Raw genomic sequence first — 25,092 nt, 5'->3', positions numbered from 1 at the left:
AATCTTTTTGCGACTTGCAACTGAAGAACTTTATCTTGCTGCATCAACCAAACTGAAACATACAAAGTCTGTGAAATGAGCAGCTGCATTCATGTAACTTGTCCCAGTTGATTGTAGGATTTCTAGTTTGGTTACCTTCTGCTTTCAACTTTTCCAGTGAGGAGACTCCTCGGATTAACGAGGTGCCCATGAGACCCTACGCATGTGCCTCTGCTGTGCCCCAGGGGCCACCTTGAGTACCCCACCTGGTATTTTACTTACTGAAATAAATAACGTCTTACTTACTGAAATAAATTCATCAAAACTGATCCTGCCATTCCCTGTGGTTGTCAGACTCTGAATGAGTTCTCTGGCTTTATATCCTGGGAGAGGGAAATTGGCTGCCTTTAATGCTTCTGTTAATTCATTGGCATCGATGAAGCCATCCCCACTGATATCTGCAAAGATTAAAGCAAATTTTACATTTTACATCACCCAAATGAAATTTTCTGCATATAAAGGCTGTTGTTTTTATTTTACCCAAGAAAAGGCAGATTATATATAAAGATCTATTGTCCTGAAATCTGGTATTTTCAACTGCTTTGGTGTCATTCACACCCAAGAAAAAATTACAATCACCTTTTAACAAACAAAAACTCATAGTGATGAATTTATTTTTTTTTTACATATAACAAAGCCAGGTTTAAATGGATATAACTGCCTTTCCAAGATTTACATACAGACAAAGATGATTTATAGAGAAATCATCCTTTATACAGAACATTGAAAGAAAAAACAGTTGATGCAATATACATGTGCATTTATTATATAACTTCTGATTTTGGCCTGTTTTCTGCATCTAATATCATCAGAAGTAATGAACTGAGAGTCTTGGAACTGCATATGGTTATCCTCAAAATAAAAACTTGGATGTTTCTTTGTGATAGTGCTAACATAAATAGCCATGCTGAGCTTCCTGCAAGATCTGGGGTAGTATTTTATAAGATCATAAACACAGGTTACACAGTCCTTTTTTCTCCACTAGTTTGTGAAAAAATCCACAGATAAAAATGCAAACTGAGTTTATCACATGGAGAGTTTCTGTTAAAACATTATGATTATGTACATAGATACATGTACATATAGTTTTCATATTTGGCTTTTATATATCTGTGTTTCTTTTTTTACAGGTTTTTTTCCCCCAGCCTGCAGGCCGAGGTGATTTCAAAGAATTGCGTGCTGATTTCCTGCATAGTAAGTTGCAATTTGAGTCACTTGTTGCATACTGTGAAAAGGCACTCGGCTCTCAGCATCAGTACACGGATGCAAAGAATATCCTGTCCATTTCTGAAGTCATAAGACAAAAGGATCTCGACTTGGAGAGGGAAATGCCTTGGAGAGCAATGAGAGCTGCTTTCTAGCATTTTGGGTGAGCAACCTGAGCAACCTGGTCTAGTGGAAGGTGTCCCTGCACATGGCAGGAGAGTTGGAACGAGATCATCTTTAAGTTCCCTTCCAATGTAAACCATGCTAGTATTCTATGATTTGTCTTGTCAGTGCATTCGGTGTATGGGACACTCACAGAGACCAGATTTTTAAGATTGCCAGCCTAGAGTACTGTGCGCTCAGAAATCAAACAACCACCACCTGACAACTGATTAATGCAAGGCTGATAGATCTGCTAATAAAAGTTAAGTGAGCTGTGAGAAGAACAAGGACCTTTTCTTGGAATTTGAGTAGACAGTGATGGGTCTGTGTGATGTGACTTTGAAGGAGACAAATCAGATGAGACCTTTAAAGGTTTGGAAAGGAAACACATATTAAAAATATATGGGGTTTGAAAGATCATTGTAAAGGGATTACAAATTTTTTAGCCATTTGCACATTTGTCCTCTCCATATTCTTCCTTCCCATAGGGAGTACTCAATTCACATTAAAATACAACCTTTTTGCCTTCCAAATAATTTGTCAGAAATTAACAATATTCTTAGCAAAACATTTGAGCATATTTCCAACGTGGTTTTCTGTACAGCTTTTGATTTTTTCATAAACCCTGCTGGAGCCCAACATCCTCCTCTGATAAGAGGCCATTGCTCGGTAGCGTGCTGCTGTGGTTTCATCTGTGAGACCTGCAGTGGCAGGAAAAAGACTTTCTGTGGCTGCTGTGACACAGCAGATCAGTGCTGGAGCAAACTCCATTTCTTCACAGCTGGTCACTACATGACAAAAGAGCTTGCTATGGCTTCACACTTCAGCCGTGTCTTTCCTGTTCTCTGTACTCACCGACTTTGCTGAAAGCCTCCCGTAGCTCTGCCATCTCCTCCTCTGAGAAGTGTGCTGTTGAAGCCATTTTTTATTTCTCTGATTGGCAGGTCTGCAAGAAGAAAACACTTCTTTTTAATTGGTGCTTTTTGGGTTTGCAGTTGTGATGAAAAAGAGAGGTTTTCACTTGGATTTTCCAAGTCCCAGAGCAGCTCCCCATAGCTGAAAATCCAGCTCCTCTCTGTATCCTGAAATCAAGTGAAAGGGTAAAATCCTGTGTACTTGAGATACAAATCCATGTCCCTCTTGTTGTTTTGCCAGGCCCTGCTCAAAACCCCAACAGTTTTATTTATACTAATTTAATTGGAATTAAATCCCACCTTTGCAAACTTTTGCTTCTCAAGGAGAAAGCAGACCAAATTGTGCTGGCTCTTGCTATTCCCCCTTGGAAACACAATTCACAATGCATTTCTTCAGTAGTGCAGGCAGAGAAGCAGCAGCCCTGGGTGCTTCCCAGGGCTCTGGGTTGGAGTGAGAGCCCCAGGGGATATTTGCACTGCTTACCTTTGGGTACCTAATGATGAGGCTGGGTCACCCTTACAAGGTGGAGGGTTGGAGAGAAGCTCCTTCACAAAGTGTTCAGAGCACCAGGTCTGGCTTCCCAGAAGTCAGCTACCTCTTTTAAGGACTTTCCTTCCCAAGCTATCCCAGTGCCTGAGGTTGGGTAGCTTTAGGAATGTGTGGCTGGAAAAAGTTTTCCTGCCTTTTCTCTCATCAAAGATATAAAGCAGGAGAAAGGACTGGACTTTCACTTTCTAGGTGCCTTTCTTAATAATCAGAACGGGAAAGTTTACTTCCTTGTATCACATCATTAAATACACTGCCAGAAGATGCACATTATACCCCTTTTCTTTTTTCATGCATCTACTGTCCCTTGCATCTATTCATGAGGAAACTATTCAGGAGACAGACTATCTATTATTCTATATTTGTGAGAATGACTCTAGTGTCCTATGTCTCTTTAACTATTAATTAACCAAGCAACTATTTAAATAGAATAGAATAGAAACCTGAGTTGATCTTGGGAAGTGGTTGCTGTAGCTACAGTGTTCAAATGAGAGGGGAAAAAAAATCAGAAATACCTCATTCCCAGACTAAAGTTAATATTGCAAAATTAGAAAAAAAATACAGGTTTGCTATAGCCCTCAAACTGCCACACAGAGTTAGGTACAGCCTATCTGGGCTTCAGATTCAATGCTCTCCTGAACTCATGGATTGATTCCTTGTATCTGTGAAAACCACTATGGACATCATAGCTTTGAAATAGCCCAAAGGCAATCTCCTGTGATTAGCTTCTTGTCTGCTGTCTCCCTCTAGCATTATGCACCCTTTTTCTGCCTAGTCACTGTGGTTTTAGGATGAGGACAACAGTGAAAAATCCATTTGTTCGCTCTAACCTTCACAACTAAAGAAATGCAGAAGAATCCACAATACTATCGCTCTTGTGGCATGAAAACCCATGTGAGGTTTTCAGCACAATGGAGCTGATGATTGCTATTGAAATACAATATTAAAAGTGGTTCTAACCACCATACTTTCAAGAATTACCTTCAAAAATCCCTCTGATACTCTAGCAATGTGGGTTATGTATACTACGGTAAAACTAGATCCATAGTCTTCCCCCATCATCCTAGCATCTTTCCTGCCTCTGATGCCTCACTATCAATCTTTTTTGTTGCCTGCTGTGTGTTTTTGCAAATTGTGGACTAACTAAAATGCACCTGGACACATGAAAATCTTACACTATCAGCAAGAAAATCCATATTCTGCTGCAAGATCATCTCTTCTAGTCCAGTCACTTGATCAAGCAATATAATTTGCCACACAACTTTTGATAACATTAAGACTGTTCTAGGCTTAATGGGTAAGAAACACCACAGGTTGTTGCCTATAATATTGCTTTTGCAAAGTGACCTTGAGGAAAAATTATCACCGACATAAAACAAACTCTTCTTGATTGCATAAGAAGTTGTGGCCTCTGATAAGTGATCTGTTAAATACAGAGAATCCTATTAATAGTAAATCTGTTCACATGTGTGGGCATTTATACTACTACTAATAATAGGATGAAGGGCTTTGCTGTAATGACCCCTTTTGACATGATTTTTAGATCAGTATTATCCACTCCATTGTAAAGGTAACTACGCTTGGCTGAGCAACCAGACGCACCTCTGCACCGAGAACGAGAACTGGTCCTTGATCACCTGAGGAGTATTTGTACTCAGGCAACAGAAGGATTGTCACTGCCTGCTCCAACACACAACTGAGTTTCTTACATTTTCACTCCCCTATTATCTCTTGATTTCAGCCTGTCAGCTCCAGTATCTAACATCACTGGGTATTGCTGACTAATATCCCACTCTGCTTTTGCAGCCATGAGGTTTGGACAGGCACCCTGCTGCCATCTGCACAGCTATTTTGGCAAGTCAAATGCATCATAACCCATCATCTCTCTGAGGGTTTGACACTGGTGCTTACCACAGTATGTAAAATCCATACCAACAGAAAAAATCCATACCACATAATGCCATGTAAAATCCATACCAACAAAAAAATCCCTTTATAGCCACCACCTCTATATAGTTTCAGGGTTATCTCTAATGTCATTTTCAGCAAGGGAATGCAATAAAGGCAGGGAAAAAGTTTAATGTCTTCACTGCAGATCTTCTAGGCTCATCTGCAGCCAGAAGACCTCTGCCAACCCCCTTGGCAAGCATGTGAAAGCCCTTCAATTTACACTCAATTAATCAAAACCAGAATTTTTAGATTAAAGGTTTCAGAGTTATTCCCAGTTAAAAATCACTGTCATTTTTTAAATTGTTCAAGTAGTAAAAACAAAACATGAGGAAATCAAGAGATTAAAAGTCCAAAGCTTTAAAGGAGAAAATGGCAAAAAGGAGAAAAATCTGCTTTCAAAAACCCTACTTTTCAGTATATAAAATGCTTATTTTGCTTAGATCATTAAATGATGATACTTAGACACACAGAAATGTAAAATGCTTCTGGATAATGCTGTGAGAGGTCAGGCTCAATATTTTCCTTCTGATTTTATCAGCCAAAAGAGAACCATTTGCTCCTAGGGGTCAATCACTTACAGCACTTCACCATCCTCAGTGCAAACTGAAAATGGTTTGGGCATCCCATCAAGAGGGCATCCAACAATCCTGGGTGAGTAGTCCAATAACTCACAACCCACAAGGCATTGCAAGCACATGGTGCACTGCTCTGCTCCAAACCATTTGCCAAATCAGTATGACAAGACAGATGCACAGAAAAAAATGAAGAAGATAAGAGCAAAGGAGAATATGTGGAAATGATGAGCAATATGAACAAGTTGAAAAAGCTACTTTGAAAAGTTGTTGAGGAGCTGCCTGAAGGAGGTGCAAAGGGAAAATCAGCTGGTGAGCCCCAGGAGATGGCTTTGAGCACAGCAATGTATGGCAAGAAGCAAAGAAAAAAGCTGGGCAGGGGAGAGGCATGGCAACACAGAGGGAGCTTAATAAGGACTGAATGCAAACAGCCTAGCTATCAGCACACATGAGATATTGAAGATCAGCAGCAGCTGATCTTGAGGAAGGATCTTGAATTTGGTGTGATGGAAGATCAGTCAAAGAACTGAAGTTCCTTGGAGAGAATGAAGTTAAAATCAGCACATGCTTGGATGCTGAGACAGGCTGCTGAGAAGAGGAAGACAGCTCCCCAGGTTAGAGCAAGAAAGACAGTGGAACTGCCAACAAGAAAGAAATGGAAGGTAATAAACATTCAGAAGAAAAATAAAACACTCCCTGAGGCACTCTGAGACTCAGATGGCTTCAGGACACCCAGATTACACACTGCCTGGAAAAGACACTTCCTTCTTGTTTGCCAAACAGCATAAACCCACTATTGCAAAAGTGAAAAATAAAATTCTGCACAGGCACTCTTTCCTCCTCAGAAGACTACTGAGTTACAAATTAACATAAAAAAAAGGGAAAATGATCTCACCTAAGCTGCTGAGAATTGTAACAAACTGACATCAAAAGAGCCTCTAACGAAGCACTCCCCTGCCATCATTTCCAAACTAATGTGTCGTAAAGTCTCCTTTTATTTGACCTTATCCTCAGAAGAACCTATGATCACACTGATGTTTTAAGAGATCTAATAACAAACTATTTTCAGACTGGAATATAAAGGAAGAGCTAAATAATCCTAATACCTGAATGTTATTGCTAAATTGAAACACAGTGATATTGATTTTCTTTTATTTTTTCTTCAGTTTTGAAGCCATAGTCTCAGAAGCAGCCAGGTTATGCATTGCTTGGCAAAGTGTGCACCCACCATGCAATATAAATAATAAATGGCAAAGCCATTATAACCTCAAGGTTTTCCAAGAGTTGTATGAAATAGTTACCTTGTTTCTTATTTTCCTCCACTTCTCTGGTATTTAAGCCTTATTGCAAGCAAGGCAATGAAAACCTTGAAGATCTGAAATGGCACTTTACGGCTAGACATAAAGCAAAAAAGCAAATTTCATGGGACAACATTATATTTCAAGAACACATTTAGTCAGGAACAACTTAACTGAAAATTTGGTGCCAAGGAAGTTGAATTAACTACTAATATTTATGCACTTTATACCATCAGGGCTTTGTTTTGTTAATGTACCCTAACTTTGTTAATTATATGATGACCTCTCTAGCTGTTGGGAGAGTGACACAACACATGTTCTCTGTCATATATAAATTTCCCTATTTCTCCTGCTATCTTCTCTTCAAACTTGCTTATTTTTTTCTGAAAGTGATGAAATAAGCAGCACTCACTGTTGCAAAACACAGCTGTTAGAGTTGGGTAAGACCGCCCCCCTCCTCACACAAAACTCTGCCTTTTATTTTATCAGAGCTCACAGCTCTAGTTCCTTTTCTCTTTCTTGTCTCATCCACAAATCCAGTTTCCAATATCCAGCTTTCTGTAAGGGTTGGGGAATACTTTCCTAGCTCTTGTCTGCATTAGACTTTTCCTCCTAGCTGATATCAAAGGGGAACCCCCACCAATCCTCCTCCAATGCACATTCTGTTCTGGATCATTCCACCAGCAGGCAGGATTAAGAGAAGGGGCCTCAGAATTGTGCAGAAACTCTTGTGATGTGAAGCATCCCATAGACCAGAAAAATATAAGGGAAAAGGGAGTATCTTGAGCTTGAGCTTATTCAATCTTCCTCCCATATTTATTGCACCATTGTGTACCTGCCCATTCCTGTTCACTCATCAGAATATCCCTGATAAGATATTCCTCCCCAGAAAGATTTCCCTCTACCTTTCCCTCACAAGGTACTACACGTAAGTCCATATATTCATAGGCATTCTTTCTGTTCAAAAAACATGTCTCAGCTGGTTTTCTACAGTGTGGAAGGGCTGAGGAAGAGACGAGAAAAGATTTTTGGGTTAGGCTCTAATATTTTCTTTCTGGAGATAAGTTTTTGCCATTTTCATTGGCACAAAGGGCTGAGAAAAAGAGAAATTACTCAGTGGATCTCATGTTGAAACAAGAATCAATGCTACAACCACAGCAGTGTGGCCTAGAAGTTCCTCAATTTGAAGTTTCATCTTGTGCTCATCAGCAAAATCCTTCAACAAAAATGTAGCAAGCAAAGCCATCTTGTAGGCAGTCAGCCAAACATATTCTTTTGTATAATCCAGAATAATTTATGTCCCAATTAAACTTCACAGTCTCAAAATATTTGCTATTATCATGCTTGTCTCTCATATATTTCTTATCTGTTGGTTTTCTTACAATTCTGATCAAAATAACATACTTACATCCCTGGTCTAGCAGGGTGATCCACAGTGCAGCCACAGCACAATAGGATAGTAGGTTTAAAGCTAAATTTCCCAAGCCTTACAGCCAGTTTGAGGCTGCAGGTGATTATTTGCAGCAATAGCTCTGGGATATCCAAGTATCTTAGACAAACGAACAGTGTCCTTTATTCTTGTTTGTCACAGCTTCCAGGCAGGTTGAATGGACATTTTTTTGTGATAGCTTTTTTTTCTGCTAACGATGTAAGATAAAAACTAGAATCCATATGTCTCTTTCTTGCTAGTGAGTTAGTCTCCAGCTAATCAGCTACTCACCATGGCTGACAGTATCAGCAAATACCATCTGACTGTGAACCACATGTCAATTAGACACATTTGTTACACAACAACTTTGAAAATCATTTAAGCGCAAACTGCAACATCTTCAAACATGTGTTGTTGCTCATTAAAAAAAGTTAATTTTTCAAGTTGTGCATTTGGAAGTATGACATTTTCCCTTCTTAAATAGCTATAGATGAATAAGAGTATTTTTTAAATTTCCTCAAAGATGCTGAGCTAAATTTTAAATCCTAAAGTAGACAGAAACATACTTGACTCAATTATCAATGTATCACAGGACTTCCAATTTGGGTGGGATCTTGCTGTTTAAATCAGCATACAAAACAGAGAGGAGTCTTTCTGAACTTATGGCAAATACTTCCTCCCTGGTACATTATAAAGACTCACAGTTTAGCCCACAATAAATTACAATCTTTGCCTCAAAGGCTTTTTAAAAGATTGGTGTCTGCAACAGCAAATCTCACCATGTATGCAGGCACTGGAATTATTAAACTGTTGCACTTCACCTATTTTATTTTGTATACAATTTGAAAAAAAAAAAAAACACAGAGAAAAGACATTTATCACTGTTCAGAAAGTCACATGGTGATGTCCATGAGTTATTTTCTTAATGTTCCATTTTATAAAGTACCTTATTTGTCAATGTGATGCCTGAGTCCTAAATCAAACCCAGTCAACAGAGCTTAGGAAGGGAAAATCCACAGAGTTTGGAGAGAGATGGAGGCCTCTTTCCAGTACCACTCAGTGGTAGGGAAGGCTAATCCTTCAAGGAAATTAAAACATTGAGAAGGCAGAGCTGTGAAACTATAAGTACTCTCCTTATATGTCTTTTATCTGTCATATACATCCTACTAGGGAGACAGTATATATATACATATTATTTTTTAATAGAGTCTGTAGAATTTTTCTCAAAAAAATAAGATCCAGTATACTACATTTTTTGTTGGGTCACTTATCTTTCCTATCCCTTTACCAACACAAACTAGCTAGCTTTAAAGTGAAAACATTTTTCCACAGATAAAGGAACATTTTGATTTTCAAATGCTGTCCAGTGATTTTTATTAATTTTATTTTCCAAAGCTGGTTTTCAAACCAAGCTAAATTGACAAACAGCTTCAGTCATTCAGCAGATGTCCCATTTGGTATGGAAAGTACTGCCCCACCCAGTTCCATCTGCAGGGGCTGCTTTGGCTATGGGTGTGAGGAGCTACCCCACCTCTGCCCCATCACAACTGGGGCGGCAGATGGGCACAAAACCCTGGACAGATAGATAAAATCTTCTCTTCCTATTCCTGAATACTGCAGTCTTATGGCAGGAGATCAGGTCACAAAGTACTGACTCAGTCACAGATGTCCTGTGGAAGACTGATGCAAGAAAAGGAGAAGAGGACCTGTGTTTCCAGCTTGTTTGCAGGAAAACAGTTCCTCTGTGCATGGAAAATATTTAAAAACATGTTCCAGCTGTAAAAAGGAGATTTTTAGATACAAACATATATTTGCATTTGACTTATTCCACATGGATTTATGAATCTGCTTCTGTCGCTCCCATGCTGGGAGTTGTAGTCTGTCCTCAGCTCTGCAGGACCCCTCACTGATTTCAGCAATGACCAGACCCTTCCACCCACAGAACCTGAAAATGAAGAGCATGTCCGAACATAGCCCCCCTTACCAGCTGTCCTGCTGCTTGGGCCCCCATCCTACAATGGTGCCATGTTGGGAGCATTAATGTCTCTAAGTGTGCAACAGGGAACCGAAGCAGGACCTGGAGCACTGGGAGGCACAGTCCTCCTGAGCCCCCTTTCCACTGAAGAATGATTTGGCTTTATGGCATGGTCACTGAGCCCTGCCACTGGACATCCCTCTCATGCCTCTCACATGCCACTCTCCTCCCCATGGGTGCTGCCTCCATGTCCAGGACACCCCGCTTGTTTCACTCAGGGGAAGGGATTTACTTCTTGTCCTACATCTTTCCTTTGATAACTGCAAAAATGCACAGAGCGACCAAAGCAGAGTTCCGTGTTTCATCTTGCAGCACCTAAATACTGTTTCAGATTTTTCCCTAAATATTTTTCATTTTCATAAATATTTTATGTTATGTATCAGCATTTCTCTGAAGTCTGCTGTTTTGCATGAAAGGGCTAAGAGTATAAAAATCAGCTACATTTCTCAATGCACTGTACTCGCCTGAACTCCCCTGTTTCCTTACTTGCCCTTTACTCAAGCTCTGTCTAAAATTCTTTCATACTTTATAAAAAACATATGGTGATGACTTCATGGTAGGTTTTCTGTCAAGATAACTCTCCTCCATGCTACAGAGCTGCATTTTGAACTGCTCTTGATTGAAATTGGAAGGGAACGGGATTAAAAAAATTGGTAGCAAAATACAAGACAGTGGAGTATGTGGCAGGTTCTGTGAGCAAGGGGAGAGAAGTAACACCACTAGATTTGTTTAGTAAAAGGAGCTTCATATAGACTCTCAAACATTTTATAATCATAATAGTATTCAGTCCAAACTGTTACTCAGTTTCAGTTGAAGAAGCAGATTCAAACCCAGTAATATAATGCATCCCTTTTTTGACCTGTAGAGTAAGCACTGTCTTCAACTTCTGAGCTAAGTAAATCTGGACCTCATGGTCAGGACTGAAGCAGAAACCCCTGCTCTTGTTACCAGCAAGCAGCCAGGTACTTCCCACTCCCTTCTGATTCTAGCAACCCTTCTCAGTGGAGTTTCCCACCATAGAGGGGGTTTCCACATCTCCTATCTACTCGGGAGAGCTTCCCCAGTTGCACCTCTGACCTTCTGCAGAACCTCTGTCCCCATCTCAGGAGGCCAAACTGCTGCTGTCACGCAGTAGAAAGGTGATACATGCTGGAGTTCCTCTACAGGAGAGGCTTTAGAATGTGATTTGCTTTTATCAAGATGATCAAACAGCAACCTGCTGAGCACCCAGCTGCATTTTCTAGAGATCATCTTAACTTGATATCTGTAGCAGAAAGATATCAGTCAGCCAACCTCGCCTTTGACTTTGGCTGTGATAGCAAAGACCTGAGGTCCCACTGGGTCGGTTGTATAGTGTTCAAACCAAATCCATGTGCTGATGAAACCACCATATGACAAGAACAGCAAGGCTACTGCTGTTACAGAGCAAAAAGTTAAGCCTATAGACCATTCCTCACCACACTACCACCTAAAATATCTGTAGGCATTTCCAAATCATAATTCATCTGCAGCTTGAGCGGAAATCCCAAAGGTGACAAGGGACAAGCCTGACCAGCTTTAACAGTCAAGATCTTAAAAGGCAAATATAATGTTAGGACTTCTCCATATCGCCATTTTTAAGCAGAAGTCCCTGCTACAATCAGGCTCCATAATGAATTAGTTTTATTTATTCTCTGGAAAATAAAATTACTTTTACAAAAGCCTGATATAAATATCCTATCAGCCAGCAGATTACATTGTAAACATTATGAGCCAAAATGCATTATCTGTATGAATCTGTGTTTTTGATCACTGGAATAAGAATTACTTTCTTATAGGGATCCTCTCTGCAATCTAAATAATAGTTTCTCACTTTATCATGCCCTGCCAAGCCAATGCCAAGTCAAAGACTACTATTCTACTCAGCCAAAACCACTTTGCCCAATTAAATCCATCAAACAGTTTCCTGAAGGTCAGGAGAAATGCAAGGCACAAGACTACTGGATAATGCTTCACACTAATACAGAACATGCACTGTTTTTCGTGGTGACCACAATTTCCTGTGCAGTTAAACTGCTTGTAAGCTCAGTGAAGGCAGCTTACCAAAAAAACAGCAGATGCTGCGATCTTACCTCCTGGGCTAAGCAGTGGGTCCAAACTGCCAGAGCAACAAACACCTCAACAGCTGCAAATCCAACAGAAAGGGAAGAACTTCTTACAAAACCAAACTTCTTGTACAGTTGAGGAACTGCAAAGTAGTATGTTGAAATAGGTCACTGCGTGATCAGGAAATTCTTGCTTTTCTGCAGAGCAGCTAGTCAAATATAAGCCCAAGACTATGAGCCCGAGACTGAGTCTAGAGTGGGAAGTGACTGGTGACAAACCATCATAGTGTCATAGATTTTGTCTTTATAAGGAAATTTAGCAGTCTCTAACCTCATTACTCCTACAATAGGTCCACTGGCGTGTACCACTTCCTCTCAGTTCTGTTCTCACTCACTAAGACATGCATCTGTGCACATGCACACGAAATACTGATAGAAGCAGCCGTGGTTGAAATGTGTAACAGCAAGGTCTGCAGTCCCACCTCATGCTCAAGGCAGAGCTGGCTGCAAAGCCAGGCTGTGATCCCTGGGACAGTGTCGTCAGGGATGGAAACTCTGCAGCATCTCTGGGCAACCCCTGCCAAAGTTTGACTGTCCTCACTGTGAAAACTTTTTTTCCATGCATGTAGTTGGAATTTCCTTTGATGCAACTTGTGGCCTTTCATTCTCAGTGTGCAATGCTGACAAAAGGCTGGCTCCATCTTCTCTATAACCTCTGATTAGGTAGGTGTAGACACCAGGAAGATCCCTCAGCCCTCTGCTCTCCAGGCTGAACAAGTTGAGCCCTTTCTGCCTCTTCTCTGATTTGTTGTGCTCCAGCCCAGGACCATCCTGCTGTCTCTCTACAGTTTGCCCAAGCCTTTATTGAACAAGGGAGCCTTAAAAAGACATGGCACGCCTCACATGACTTCATGACTGACAGAGACTTCAAGGACAGATTTCCCAGCTACACTGAGGGTCAAGTGTAAAAGTGCTTGATGGGTGCAAATACAAACTGTCTTTCAACCCTGATGATGCAGCATTGCAGAAGCCTTAAGAGATCTGAAAACACAATATCAAGAGAGGAAAGTTGTTCATCAATCCCACAGGGATTTTAAGAAATGTCCTGCCTTAATAGCAAAATTCTTGTCACTTTTCACAGGCTTAAGAATCATCCTTCAGCTTTTTTAACAACTTCTGTTCTGACTTTTACCTCTGAAAAGAGGCAGCTGAAAAAATTACCAAGCTGAATGGCTTTAATGACAAAACTGTCATGCACAATTCCTTAGACCAGCTGGAACCATCAGCTATATGCTAACATAGAAAGAGCTTCAGGAAAACCTTCTCACAAAAAAAATCTCCATAGTTAAGATCCACCCTTGAAGCACACATGCATTTGCTGTATTCAGAAATACACTGAAACCTGTTCCAGGCATTTTTGATTACTTACTTCTATTAGAAAAATACCTCTGCTATGGTATTTAATTATTTGATAGCCTGTGCCACAGCTCCTCTTCTTTGTTTTCTAGGATATTTTACACCAGCCTGATGGTTTGCCCCAACATTTTTCTTACAGACCTTATCCAAATCCTTAATTATTTCTGTTGGTCTCCATGACATCCTATTAAATGCTGCAATACCTTTTCTGAGACAGAAAAGAGAGGACCAAAGGGATGTATGCCTTAAATCTTACATCTTGCTTGCACAGGAAAACTAGGGGTGGGTGTTTCCTTAACAGAGATGTTTGCTTAACACCCTTAACATCCTCTCCTGAGTTATTACAGCTTATGCAGAAGGTAGGTGAGGAACTCAGATTTTCCACCGTACTGTATGGTATTTTATATTCATATCAACTAGACTGAGCTCAGTACTGTGTCATCAGCACTGATTCATACCAGTACATACCAATAGGCACCAGCTGTGGTAAAGAAGTGCTCAAACAAGCTTAGAAATACAAGGACAGCAGGGATATGATGGATTTATAAGGCCAACGTAAAAAAAAGATTTTGATATATTAGTCATGTGAACCATGAATCCCTTTCTCTGCCTCATTTCGAGACCTACTGGAATGTCACTGTGTACACCTAATAATGCTGTGTCACCAAATATTATTAACTTAAGTAGTGTTCAGCCCCAGCTGAAGTCCTTTCATGACAATACACTATTTAAACCCTGCACTGTTCATCCTTGAAGCTTGACACAATAATGATTTTATTGGGCAGTGTTGAAATATGTTTAAGTGGTATGGTGCAATAGTTAACATCTACCTGCACCTGGTTAACTTGTACCTGTGTGATGGTTGTTTGTGGTACTCCTGACAATGTATGATCCTATGACAATGATCTCTCCAAAGTAATTTCTTGAACAGGGCAGGATACTGCAGGCTATCACTATAGTACTGATTTCCTAGAAGTGTGTTGTAACTCTTCAATATAAATAGCTTGTATTTTGCCGTAAAGTATGCTTGTGGTTAACAACAGGCTAGCTGGTATTAAGACAGGATGTACTGTGATACTGAGTTAACTGTCCATTACTGTCCTACATTAGAAAACAGTACATTTGACCTACAGCTTCAGTCTTAGGGCCAAAAATACCAGTGCAGCTACTTTGAGATTTACTTGTATGAAAAGTAAAACAGTTAAAAGAGAAGTATTCCTCCAGTTACAGAAAAAGACATTAAAAAAAGACATTTAAGATAATTGTCTAAAAATTAAGTATCATAAATTAACATGCACTGTGTCCAATCACTTGCAGAGAGAGGACTACAATTATAAACAGACCATTCCCCTGAGCCACAGCTAAACAGATCAAAACCAATCCTTTCCCCTCTGTTGTCACCACTAAAATACTTCAAAAGCCTTGGCTCTTACTGTCCCTGTGCCTGAAAGACTTTTCTTTCCACATACCTTTTGCAGCCCTGACATTCTCATCCTGCTGCCCATGTAATGCAGCCATGCTTCACTGCAGGTCAACCAGACCGTGTCACCACAGGCTTCAAACCCTTCCACAACTTATCTCCTCCTCTCCTCTACCTCTGAGTCAGCCCTGCAGCTTTGAGTGGCAGAGTTCTTTCAGTCCCACCTTCTCACTTGCCAACGGGCTCTCATCTTCCCCCACTTCATCCCCCGGTGCCTTAAGGAGCCTTGGGAAGGGTGGCAACTGCCTGTGTTCTCCTGTTATCAAACTCGGATATTTCTTGGCAAGGTAAGTGACAACCCAAAAAGCATGCAGGAACCACTGATCCCACTTCCACCAATGAATGGGAATTACATTTGAAGGATCTGGGCCATCTGCCTAAGGAGATGTATAGCAGCTTGATCTTACTTGACAGCATTGTGTTCTGGCAGCCCTGAGGGGCTTGCAGGGGATCCCCAAGTGAGGAGGGAGTTTGGGTCTTCTCTAGATGAGCAGTTTCCTTATGGGAACTGGGGAAGCATATTCCTGTGGTGGCCTTTTCTGGCACAACCAGCTCTTGGCTCTCACATTTTTAACTGCCTACTGCAACCTCCCAAGACCTTTGCCTTCCTGCAGGCTGCTTCTGCTTCATGAAATGAATTTCTCCAAAAGCCATTACTTTGCAAAATCACATTCATATAATGCAACATCTTCCTTGCCACTGTAGATATAGTCACAGGTTGTAGACATTCCCTCAATCCAAGAACATACACTGGATGGGAAGAGCCTGGTAGGGAGCAGAGCAGGCACTGCATTACAGATCTTCCAAGCTGACAATGGAAGACTCTTGTGGACTTTGCAAAGTGTCTTTGTTTTAATGATAGCATAATTTTAAATGAACCCTTTGAGGGGAATATCATGGTCAATGAAAAACTAGGGCAAATCAAAATTAATGGAAATAATTTAAAAGTGATCTCATTTAAACAAATAATACCTTACCCTTATATAAGTAGAGAGGACCCAATCTAATTCCCACTACAATTTGACGCAATTTGAATTGCACCTTTATTTTGTGTGACCCTGCCCTTGTATCTGTTAAAGGTAGTGACGCTTCTTGGAGCCACATGATTTAGGTATGGAAATGCCTCTGAACATGGACTCTGAGAACTCAAATGCTGTTAAAAGGTAAATGAATCTTTGCAAAGCAGGAGTCATTACTCTGATAGCATGTACTCAGGTAAAAGTTGGTAATTTGACCACTACTGGGACTATTTTAGCAATGTACCCTGAAATGCCACCTGTGATCTCTGCAGGAGAGAGGATACTAAAGACTGCAGACTTTGCAGAATGCATATGAAAATAAGACCTTTTACACTTTCTTCCCACATTACATCTGCTGGAGAAAGCCTAGAGAATGCAAAGGAATGCTGGGAGATCCCATTGAACCTGTCACAACATGGATACTGGTGTTTGTTGGGGATAGAATCATGATATCATGAAATCATATATATGAATGAATCATGAATTGGTGCAACAAGAGCATCTCACTCTTTGTCTAAATATGTTCATGCAGGAAGGAGTGGGGAAGATATACCCCTGCCAGGACTTCACCTCCAACTGGAGTCTGCCACCGTACTCTATCTCCCTAAGAAATGTGGTCTCCGACCCCCACACTCCAGCCACCACACTCCATGCCAGGACTCACCAACCCCCCTGGAACTCCCTGCCCCCAGATTTCCCATGGCACTCTGCACAGCTGCTCTGTGGAGAGCAGGAAAGAGAAGGTAGGGTGTAGGGTGATGGCTCATGCCTAAAGGTGTGAATGCAGGGAAACCTCTGCCACACAGCAACTACAGCAGCCTCAAGCATGAATCACCAACAAGACATTTGTACTTGGGCAGGGAAGGACATCTAGGCTTGTATACTGGCACAGCTGGAGGTAGAAGAATGTAGGAAGAAGTTCTCTCATACTGAAAAGCATATTTTTGGTGGAGTAATTCTCAGAAGCAGAAACTTTCCAAACCTCATTCCCTCCCCTGTATCTGGGCACAGGAATAAACAGGAGGATAATGTCCTCCTAGGCTGGGAGACTGGTTTATGATTTTACGTGCTTGTGCAGCTTTCAGTTTCCAAACCCTAAACCCTGAAACCTGTCTTAGGGTTTTCTAAATAAATCTTTCTTTCAGTTTCGCTACAACCTGTCTTATTTGTGAATCAAGATGAGCCACAAAGATCAAATAAGCTGTGAGTAGGCTGTTTCGACAAAGCAAAGCAAAAGACCACTCCTAATGAGGGGATACAACCTGCAATCAGCCCAGAGAGATTTGCACTCCCCAAAACCTGTGGGCAGGGGGCTTTGAAAGAAGAGTGCCCACTGGCAGAGGAGGAGACAGGGCAACAACTGATTGCTGGTCTTGGAGCAGGTTGTTCCCTCAGCAAAAGAAGCCAAATATCCCTGTGAAACCAAAAGCAGACAGCTCTGAGGCCACGGATGAACTTTGAGCTGTCAGACCAAATTCCCCAAGTCATTTGTTTCAAAGAGATCTCCTGCAATGAAGTGACTGAGTGGGTCTGGAAGTTTTCCTTATGGCTCAATCTCAGGCCCTCACAGAGAGCTTAGCCTTATTTAAAAGTCAGAAGAAACAAGATTAATTTCCTGCAAGCAGTCTGAACTTTGAAGGAGAGGCATTTAAGCAAGTGAAAAATGAAATAACAGGGAGAAAAAAAAACCCTGTAAAATGAAAGCTATGATAAATAAATAACAGGAAAGTGTACACCCCACTTTGAATTTAATAGGCTACACCCAGCCATTAATTATTGATCAAAACCATCCATTTGCTGCAATGGGGAGTGCTAGTGAAATATTAATGACTGTGCATGAGCTAATCTTAGGTTTTACTTGGTGGGAAAGTGACAAGAAGAAGTTGGAGAAGCCTGGCCACTGTTAACCCCCAGATCTGGCTGCAGCAGGAGAAGGGTGCACACCCCTGGTTCTCCCAGGAAAGCATGCAAATCACACATCTCCAGCAGAGAATGGCAGTGACTCCCCTTGCTGAAAAGCCTGTTACCAGACAGATATGGGTCTAGAAGTGTCATTCACAGAGGCAGTTGCAATAATACTGGCTATCCTGTTTCTGGAGTTTTTTTGAACTCCCAAAAACCCGGAGTCTTGGTTACACCCTGACTGAGCCCAGAATGTGTTTCCTAGTTGTCGCGTATTTCTTTCAGGAAATACTTCATCTTTGGGATGGAAGGAAAAGTATCAAAACATGACTTTGGTGGGTCAGCTGGGCAGAGGCTTACAGGAGTAAAAAGCATGGAGAAACGGATGGAAAAAAACCCTTTTCTTTTTACTTATATGTCACTTATTGTCACAAAACTGGGAGGAAACAAAGTACTGATTTTCGAGAATATGGATCTGGCAGGAGCTGTCTCATGGTTAACCAACTTTCTCATACACTTTCAGCCTCAATCTCACTCAGATTTTGGTGAATGAACAGTAGGTGGCTTTGACACTGTAGAAAAACAGGCTTCCCCAGGCCCCTCCCCGGCTGCTACATGGACACAGGGCTCCGCAGCACGCCCAGGGGCAGAGATAGAGCTGTTCTGCTGAGGGCCCAGGCGCTGCCCGTCCACTGACAGAATTTCCAGTACCTGTCTTATGCTGCAAACCACGGCAGGAAAAAAAAAGCTATTATAAATGAAACTACTCTCCTGAAAAACAGGCAGCTTTTTACCAAGAAAAGAATAATTCAATTTCCTTTGGATACAGATGAAAATTTGCACACAAGTACCTGTAGGACTGAACAAAATGTTGTGTGCACATAGGCTCACTTGCATATGTGCCTTTTTAAATACTCTATCATTGTGTTTTGATTTTATATGTTTTTAAATGTTGGAAATTTTAGTAGGCTGTCTGCTCTGCTTTTAGCTGTTTTCTTTGATTTTTCCACTCAGATTTTTTTAAAATCTGTATCCTTATATCTCTTCCTCTTTGTTTGGCATGCTTCCCTTTATTGTCTCATTTTCCCTCTGCACAAAATCTTTTTTTTTCTTCCTTCTCCATCTACCTCTTGTAATTTCCTCACTCCTTTACTCCTACCTTAGCAGTTTCTGCTTGCTTGCTCTCAAGCATTGAAGCCAGTGTTCTTCATAATATGTCTACAGGTATTCAGCTCAAAATCCCCACTTCTGTTTTGCAGCCTCTCTTGTGCATTTTCCAAGCCTGGAGACCAATGGGCCAAAATTTTGCACAGAAACTGCTGCTCAGAAACCCTTACAAGCAGTTAGTAGATCCCTGTCAGGAGGGGAAGTTTACATCCCCCAGGAGGAACTTGCTGAGTTTCTACAGCACATCTGAAAAAAAATATTTCCCCCCACACTGCCACAGTGAGGGGAGGGTGGTTTCCAGCCTTGCCATGGTTGTGTTTGCAGATCCAGTCCTGCGTCTGGAACTGCTTCAGGGGGACCTGTCACCTTCCTGCAAGTGAAGGATGAAAGCCAGCACTAGGTTGTCTGTGCCCTGTGGTGGGTGTCAGCCTTTCACTCAGAAGGAACATGTCCTGCATCAACTGAAGCTGTAGGAAAACAAAAAACAAATTGCATGGGTTTTCTTTGGTGTAGACATTAGTATGGAGATCAAACACAGGAGGTATCTCTCTACCTGAAAGGAGGTTGTAGCCAGATTAGGGTCAATCTCTTCTCCCAAGTAACAAGTGGAAATGACCTCAGGTTGTGCCAGGGGAGGTGGCAACCACCAAAGGGTTGTCAGGCACTGGAACAGGCTGCTCAGGGAAGTGTTTGAGACACCATCCCTGGAGGTATTTAAAGTGTGTCGATGTGGTGCTTTGTGACGTGGTTTAGTGGTGAACTTGACAGTGCTTGTTTTACTGTTGGACTTAATCTGAGTCTTTTCCAACCTAAAGGATTCTGTGATTCTATGATCTGAGTCAGGCTTTTCTCAAACAAATCCAAGAAATTCTTTCTTCTGAGGCAGAGCTTCCATGACACATATAAACTAAAAAATACGAGAGGAGAAAGCTTGGGAAGGGGGAGACATTTCTGCCCCTCTCTGCTGTTAGGAATCACAAACATGGATTACAGCTGACCCCACAAAAACCCAGTTATCCTTCCTTCATGTTTTCAGTATCAGCATTGCTTATCTCAAGTAAGCAAAACCAGACTTTTCCTTGCTTTTTGGTTTCTTTTTTTTCATCTTGCTGGTCAAACACCTTCCTCTCCTACTGGCTGGCACTGATAGTTCTTGGAAGCTCAGCTGAGACAAGGCTAGAAGAGATGTCAATACACCCTACAAGGCAACTGAAGGGTATTCACCCAAAGGCATGTTACTATTCTCGAAGTCTCTATAAAGCAGTATCTGGGCTTTGACAGTAACAGTGCCAAGACACACATGAGCAAAAGTTTGAGGCAGCCTGAACAAGTTTTAGCAAACAATGTATTTAGCAGCTGGCTAAAATATAGCCAGGAAGACCCTTGATATTGGAATAGTAGTTAAGTTAGAAAATCCCATGGAAGGCATGTGCTGTAAAAGAAAAAAAACAGACTTTAATTTTGTTCACTGCTAAAAGTGAAAGATTTTTGAGGGAGCACAGAGGGATGGAAGATCCACCACTTGAAAGCAAGTACTGACAGTGAAGTGTCAGATGCTTATCAGGTGGCATGAGTTTGCTCACACAGATGCTGCTTGTGTTGCTACCTGTGGGTATCATACAGGAGCTGCCTGCACTGCTAGGGAACAGGCAGAGCACATCCACAGACAAGCAGAGGAGTTTCTTGTTCCTGCATCCTCACTTCTCTGCTCCATTTTCTGTGCTGCTGTAGCTAATGAGGCAAAGTCAGCAGGTGTGTTTTCAAATGTCAGAGGGCCCAACAGAGACCCTAAATGACTGTTCTTGAAAAGGAGAACAAAGCAAGAGGCACAGAGGAAACTGAAATGTTAAACAATTCAGTAGCAAAAAAATACTCCACAACCATATTGATCTTGTGTATGTGTGTTTGTTGGTAATGTCAGGAATTTAGAAACCAAGGCCTTCCAGGAGAAAAGCCCTATGCTAAACCAAGTGACACACGCACTGGTCACTTCACCTTCTTTGCTCTCACAAATCATGCAAAAAGAACAAAGTCTTTTAGAGAGCTGCCCAAAAAATCCCCTGCATAAACAGCACAAGGATCAGTAGTGTGTGGCCCTATTCAACTCTGCATCCCACCAAATAAATGCACAGACCAAGGCATCTTTGCAGGTCACCCCCAAGTCGACAGCGAGGTCCATTTTCCCAGGCACTCACTGACCACTAGGGAGCAAGTGCGCACCACTCATCCACGAAACCAAAACCCCAAAAGGGACAGTTTCACTAGCCCTACTCCCAGCTGGCTTTGCTGCCCAATTTCAATCCCTTATTGTATAGCTGAGCCAATGAGCAGCATGGCTTTGGAGATGATCTTGGGCAGATCTGTTTAGCCTGTTCTTGGATATTTATCAACGCTGCACACAGTGAATAGCAAACTCCATCAACTGTGAGTTCAGCTGTTCCCAAACACCAGGGACTTAGACCCCTGAACACAAGATGAAGGAAATCTCTGCAGATGATACCACTGGCCAGCTTATGCCATGACTGGAAGCAAGCAACTGGTCTGTACGAACAACTGAGGCATGGCCAGCAGACCCACTGTCCCTCCCCTGACCAGGCAGCTGAAGCTGTGCCAAGGACAAGACATAAGCATGCAGGGAGCCTGCGGCTGGGATTGCCCCAGTGAGCTAGTGCCTGCCCTGTGGCAGCAGGAGGGAAGAGGGAAAGCAGGTGCTCCATGGACAGGAAGCAGAGGTAATCAGACCAGCTTCCCAAATAGCTGAAAGCCACTCATGGAAGCATATTCTCTGCTTTGGTGTCCTCTGTATGCCCCATTCAGGTTAACTGAGGGTGCACAGAGGAGGGATAGGCATGAGGATTAACATCTGAGCAGTAGGATTTCTTGGTGTACTGTCAGTATGAGATGATTTCCTTCTGCAGCTCCAACACTGCACAGTGCTGGTGGCATTTTGCATGCTCCATGGATGCAAGGGCTGAGCCAAAGAGGCTGCATTGTACATCCTCTGTAGATCTCCACAGGCAAGAGTACCTACACATCCACCCAGGGGCTGCCAGTCCCATTCTGCTGGGCATGTTCCCACTGAAGCACCTGGCAAGCACTGCCATGGGCAATGTGTACAGACTGGCTATGGAGTCCACCCCAAAACTTGGGATCAGGTACACTAAGCTATGCTGCTGCTCAAGGATGAAAATGGCTTCAGTTACCGTGAAGTGCTGGCCAGAAACCATCCTCTCTGGCACATCAAGTTTGCATAGAGGAATGTGTAATGTAGCCAAGAATTTTTTTCCCAGAATGCTCCCGGATGTTCAGCTTTCTTTTCTTCACATCTTTGTGTCTTCTTTTTTCCTAAGTCTGGCTTCTACAAAAGTTCCTGGACCCTCCCGGCACTGTGGTTCCAGGAATTGAAGAAAGAGGGGAAGAAAGTAAGTTTCCCCAAAGGTCTTGCACTCTGACAGACGACAGAGAGAGAAGTAAGAGAAACCAGACATAAGAGACAGACAGAAAGATGGTTTGCTCTACCACCATAATTCAGAAAGTTGCAAAGGTGGGGGAGAAGAAAGGAGCATCCTCAGGTTTTTCTTTCAAACCCCTTTGTTAGCCAGGGCTGAAGGTCAGGCACACAGGAGAAGTGAAATGAGATGGAAATAAAAGATTAGCACAAATCATCAAGTAGCTCAAGGGAAAGAGGGTTCAGTGTCAGAGTAGCAGGAGCAGTCTGCTTGCTGCTTAAACTTGCTTTTGCTCATTTAATGCTCCTTCAGGCATTTTTATGTCTTTTCCCACATAGTGAGTTATGGGCTTCACATGAGCAGCAATGAGTGTCTGACATGACAGTAACTCTAAATCCTTTTCTAAGTATTACTGTGGAAAGTATCTAAGTTTCAGGTTTGACTAAATATGTTCTTCAGCTCTTCACAGCTCTATATATTACATGACTCAGTAGTGTGTAATGAAATATCCATTTTAGCTGTCAGAAACACTGGGCAGACAAACTATAGAAGAGCCAGGCAAAGATCTCACGCTGAACAAAATCCCACCAATTGGCCTGGTTCCCCTCCCTCCTATGCACGTGAGCTGCTCCTGCAACTGCATCAGGAGGAGGAAGAAAAACTGTGGGATGGCTCTGATGGCCTGCAACAATCCCCTACAAACCAGTCTTCTCCTGGTTCCTTTCTCAGAGAAGTAAGATCCACCATGCTCCTGTGCAGCACACAAATACTGCAATGCACTCTCAACTGCACCATGCAGAACCTGGCTTGAAAATCATATTTAAACAAGGGTTCACAACTGCCTTTGTAGTAGATTTAGTTCATCCTGTTTACATTTCCACAGTAGTTTCAGCTGTATGTTGTAATCTCTGTTTCCTCCATTGCTGAAGAGCTCTTAACTTTCATTTTAAAAGTAAGTGCACTTCCCTTTCTGTGAGATTTCAGCACCGTGGGCTTTCTCTGCTTAGAGCCCAGGGACACCTTTGGCAAGTGCATTTCTGACCATGGCACATGAGGACAGCTGGCATATAAACCAGGATGCTATTGTTACTCTATGCCTAAGGGTTTGTTCCAGCAATGAGTGCAAGAGATGTTAATTTATGAATAAGAAATAAATTACTGTACATTTCCTAAGATCCCATGCAGTAGCTGCTTTGCATCCCCCTCACAAAACTTTGTGGTCTCCCTTCCTTCCCGGCACACATTGCATTCTCAAACCACAACTTTTACTGAAGGACATATTTTCAGCAGGTCTTCCTACCTGCCCCTGAAAAATGTCAGAATTTAAGCAAAGGCTGTATTATTTTGGCATGCATCAAAAGAAGTGTTGATGGAGGTGATGTTCCCCCTCTACTCTGCTGTTATGAGACCCCACCTGGAGTGCTACATCCAGCTTTGGAGCTGGGACCCCAATATAAGAAGGACATGAACCTGCAGGAACAAATCCAGAGGGGGGTAATGAAGATGATCAGAGGGCTGAAGCACCTCTCCTACTAAGACAGGCTCCAGGGAGACCTTCTAACAGCCTTCCAGCATCTAAAGGGGCCTACAAGAGAGCTAGAAAATTTTCACAAGGGCATGCTTTAAGCTGAAAGATGACAGGTTTAGATTAGATATTAGGAAGAAAGTAATTACTGTGAGGGTGGTCAGGCACTGCAACAGGTTGCCCAGAGAAGTTGTGGATGCCCCACTCCTGGAAGTGTTCAAGAGCAGTTTGAATGGCGCTTTGAGCAACCTGGTCTAGTGGAAGGTGCCCCTGTCTATGGCAGGGGGGTTGGAACTAGATGATCTTTAAATGTCCCTTCCAACCCAAACCATTCCATGATTCTGTCCATAATTTCTCTGACAACACCATTGCATGGATTCTGTGCACCTGGGCCAACACAAGAGTGCTCAAATCCCACAGCAAGAAAGTCTCTGAGAGGAAGGATAAGAGGACAAATACATGACAGACACGTGGTGGTCACATACCTCTCTTGCAGATACATGGTGGTCACATACCTCTCTTGCAGCTACTAGGATTTTTGGTCACCATTGGTTGCATAAACCCATTTAGCTCTGTGCATGGAGACAATGAAGGCAGAGTATTGCAAAAATTCTGTGATTCTGAGAAATAATTGAGTCTATTTAAAGAAGTCTAGCACAACCAAGCTGCTGCTGACTAATGTATTCTACTTCTCTTTAAAAAAAAAAAAAAAAGAAAAAGGACATATATATAACATATTTGTCTGAAAGAGTTCTCCCACAGTCTCAAATAGTGGTCTAATCATTGGATGGTTGTTCCTCTTCTGACCTTCTGCTTGTCTATGTCGGACATGTAATTCCGAAAGTAGATGTTGATGAAGACTGGACGTTGGGATGCAAATAAGAACTGCAAGCTGGGC

The 25,092-nt window shown here is 42.0% G+C and overlaps 1 protein-coding gene across 2 annotated transcripts in view; it reads right to left on the bottom strand.

Annotated features, from left to right (window-relative positions):
- The window catches only part of LCP1 (lymphocyte cytosolic protein 1), a 50,596-nt gene that overhangs the window by 18,348 nt on the left and 7,156 nt on the right, over nucleotides 1–25,092 (bottom strand). Inside the window, exons 1-3 of one of the 2 annotated variants that reach the window (XM_051778702.1) lie at nucleotides 12,264–12,472; nucleotides 2,263–2,353; nucleotides 286–437 (exon numbers count right to left, since the gene is read on the bottom strand). In XM_051778702.1, the coding sequence (XP_051634662.1) occupies nucleotides 286–437; nucleotides 2,263–2,329 (219 nt within the window). In that variant the 5' untranslated portion in view covers nucleotides 2,330–2,353; nucleotides 12,264–12,472. Of the gene's footprint in view, nucleotides 1–285; nucleotides 438–2,262; nucleotides 2,354–12,263; nucleotides 12,473–25,092 lie in introns of those variants that run through there. The other variant, XM_051778703.1, reaches the window with a different exon arrangement.

Source organism: Manacus candei, unplaced genomic scaffold, assembly GCF_025592945.1.
Source record: "Manacus candei isolate 608988 ecotype Guabito, Panama unplaced genomic scaffold, ASM2559294v1 h1tg000014l, whole genome shotgun sequence".
Taxonomy (NCBI): Eukaryota; Metazoa; Chordata; class Aves; order Passeriformes; family Pipridae; genus Manacus; species Manacus candei.
Note: the sequence above shows the minus strand (reverse complement) of the source record. Positions and strands in the feature narration are given on the sequence as shown.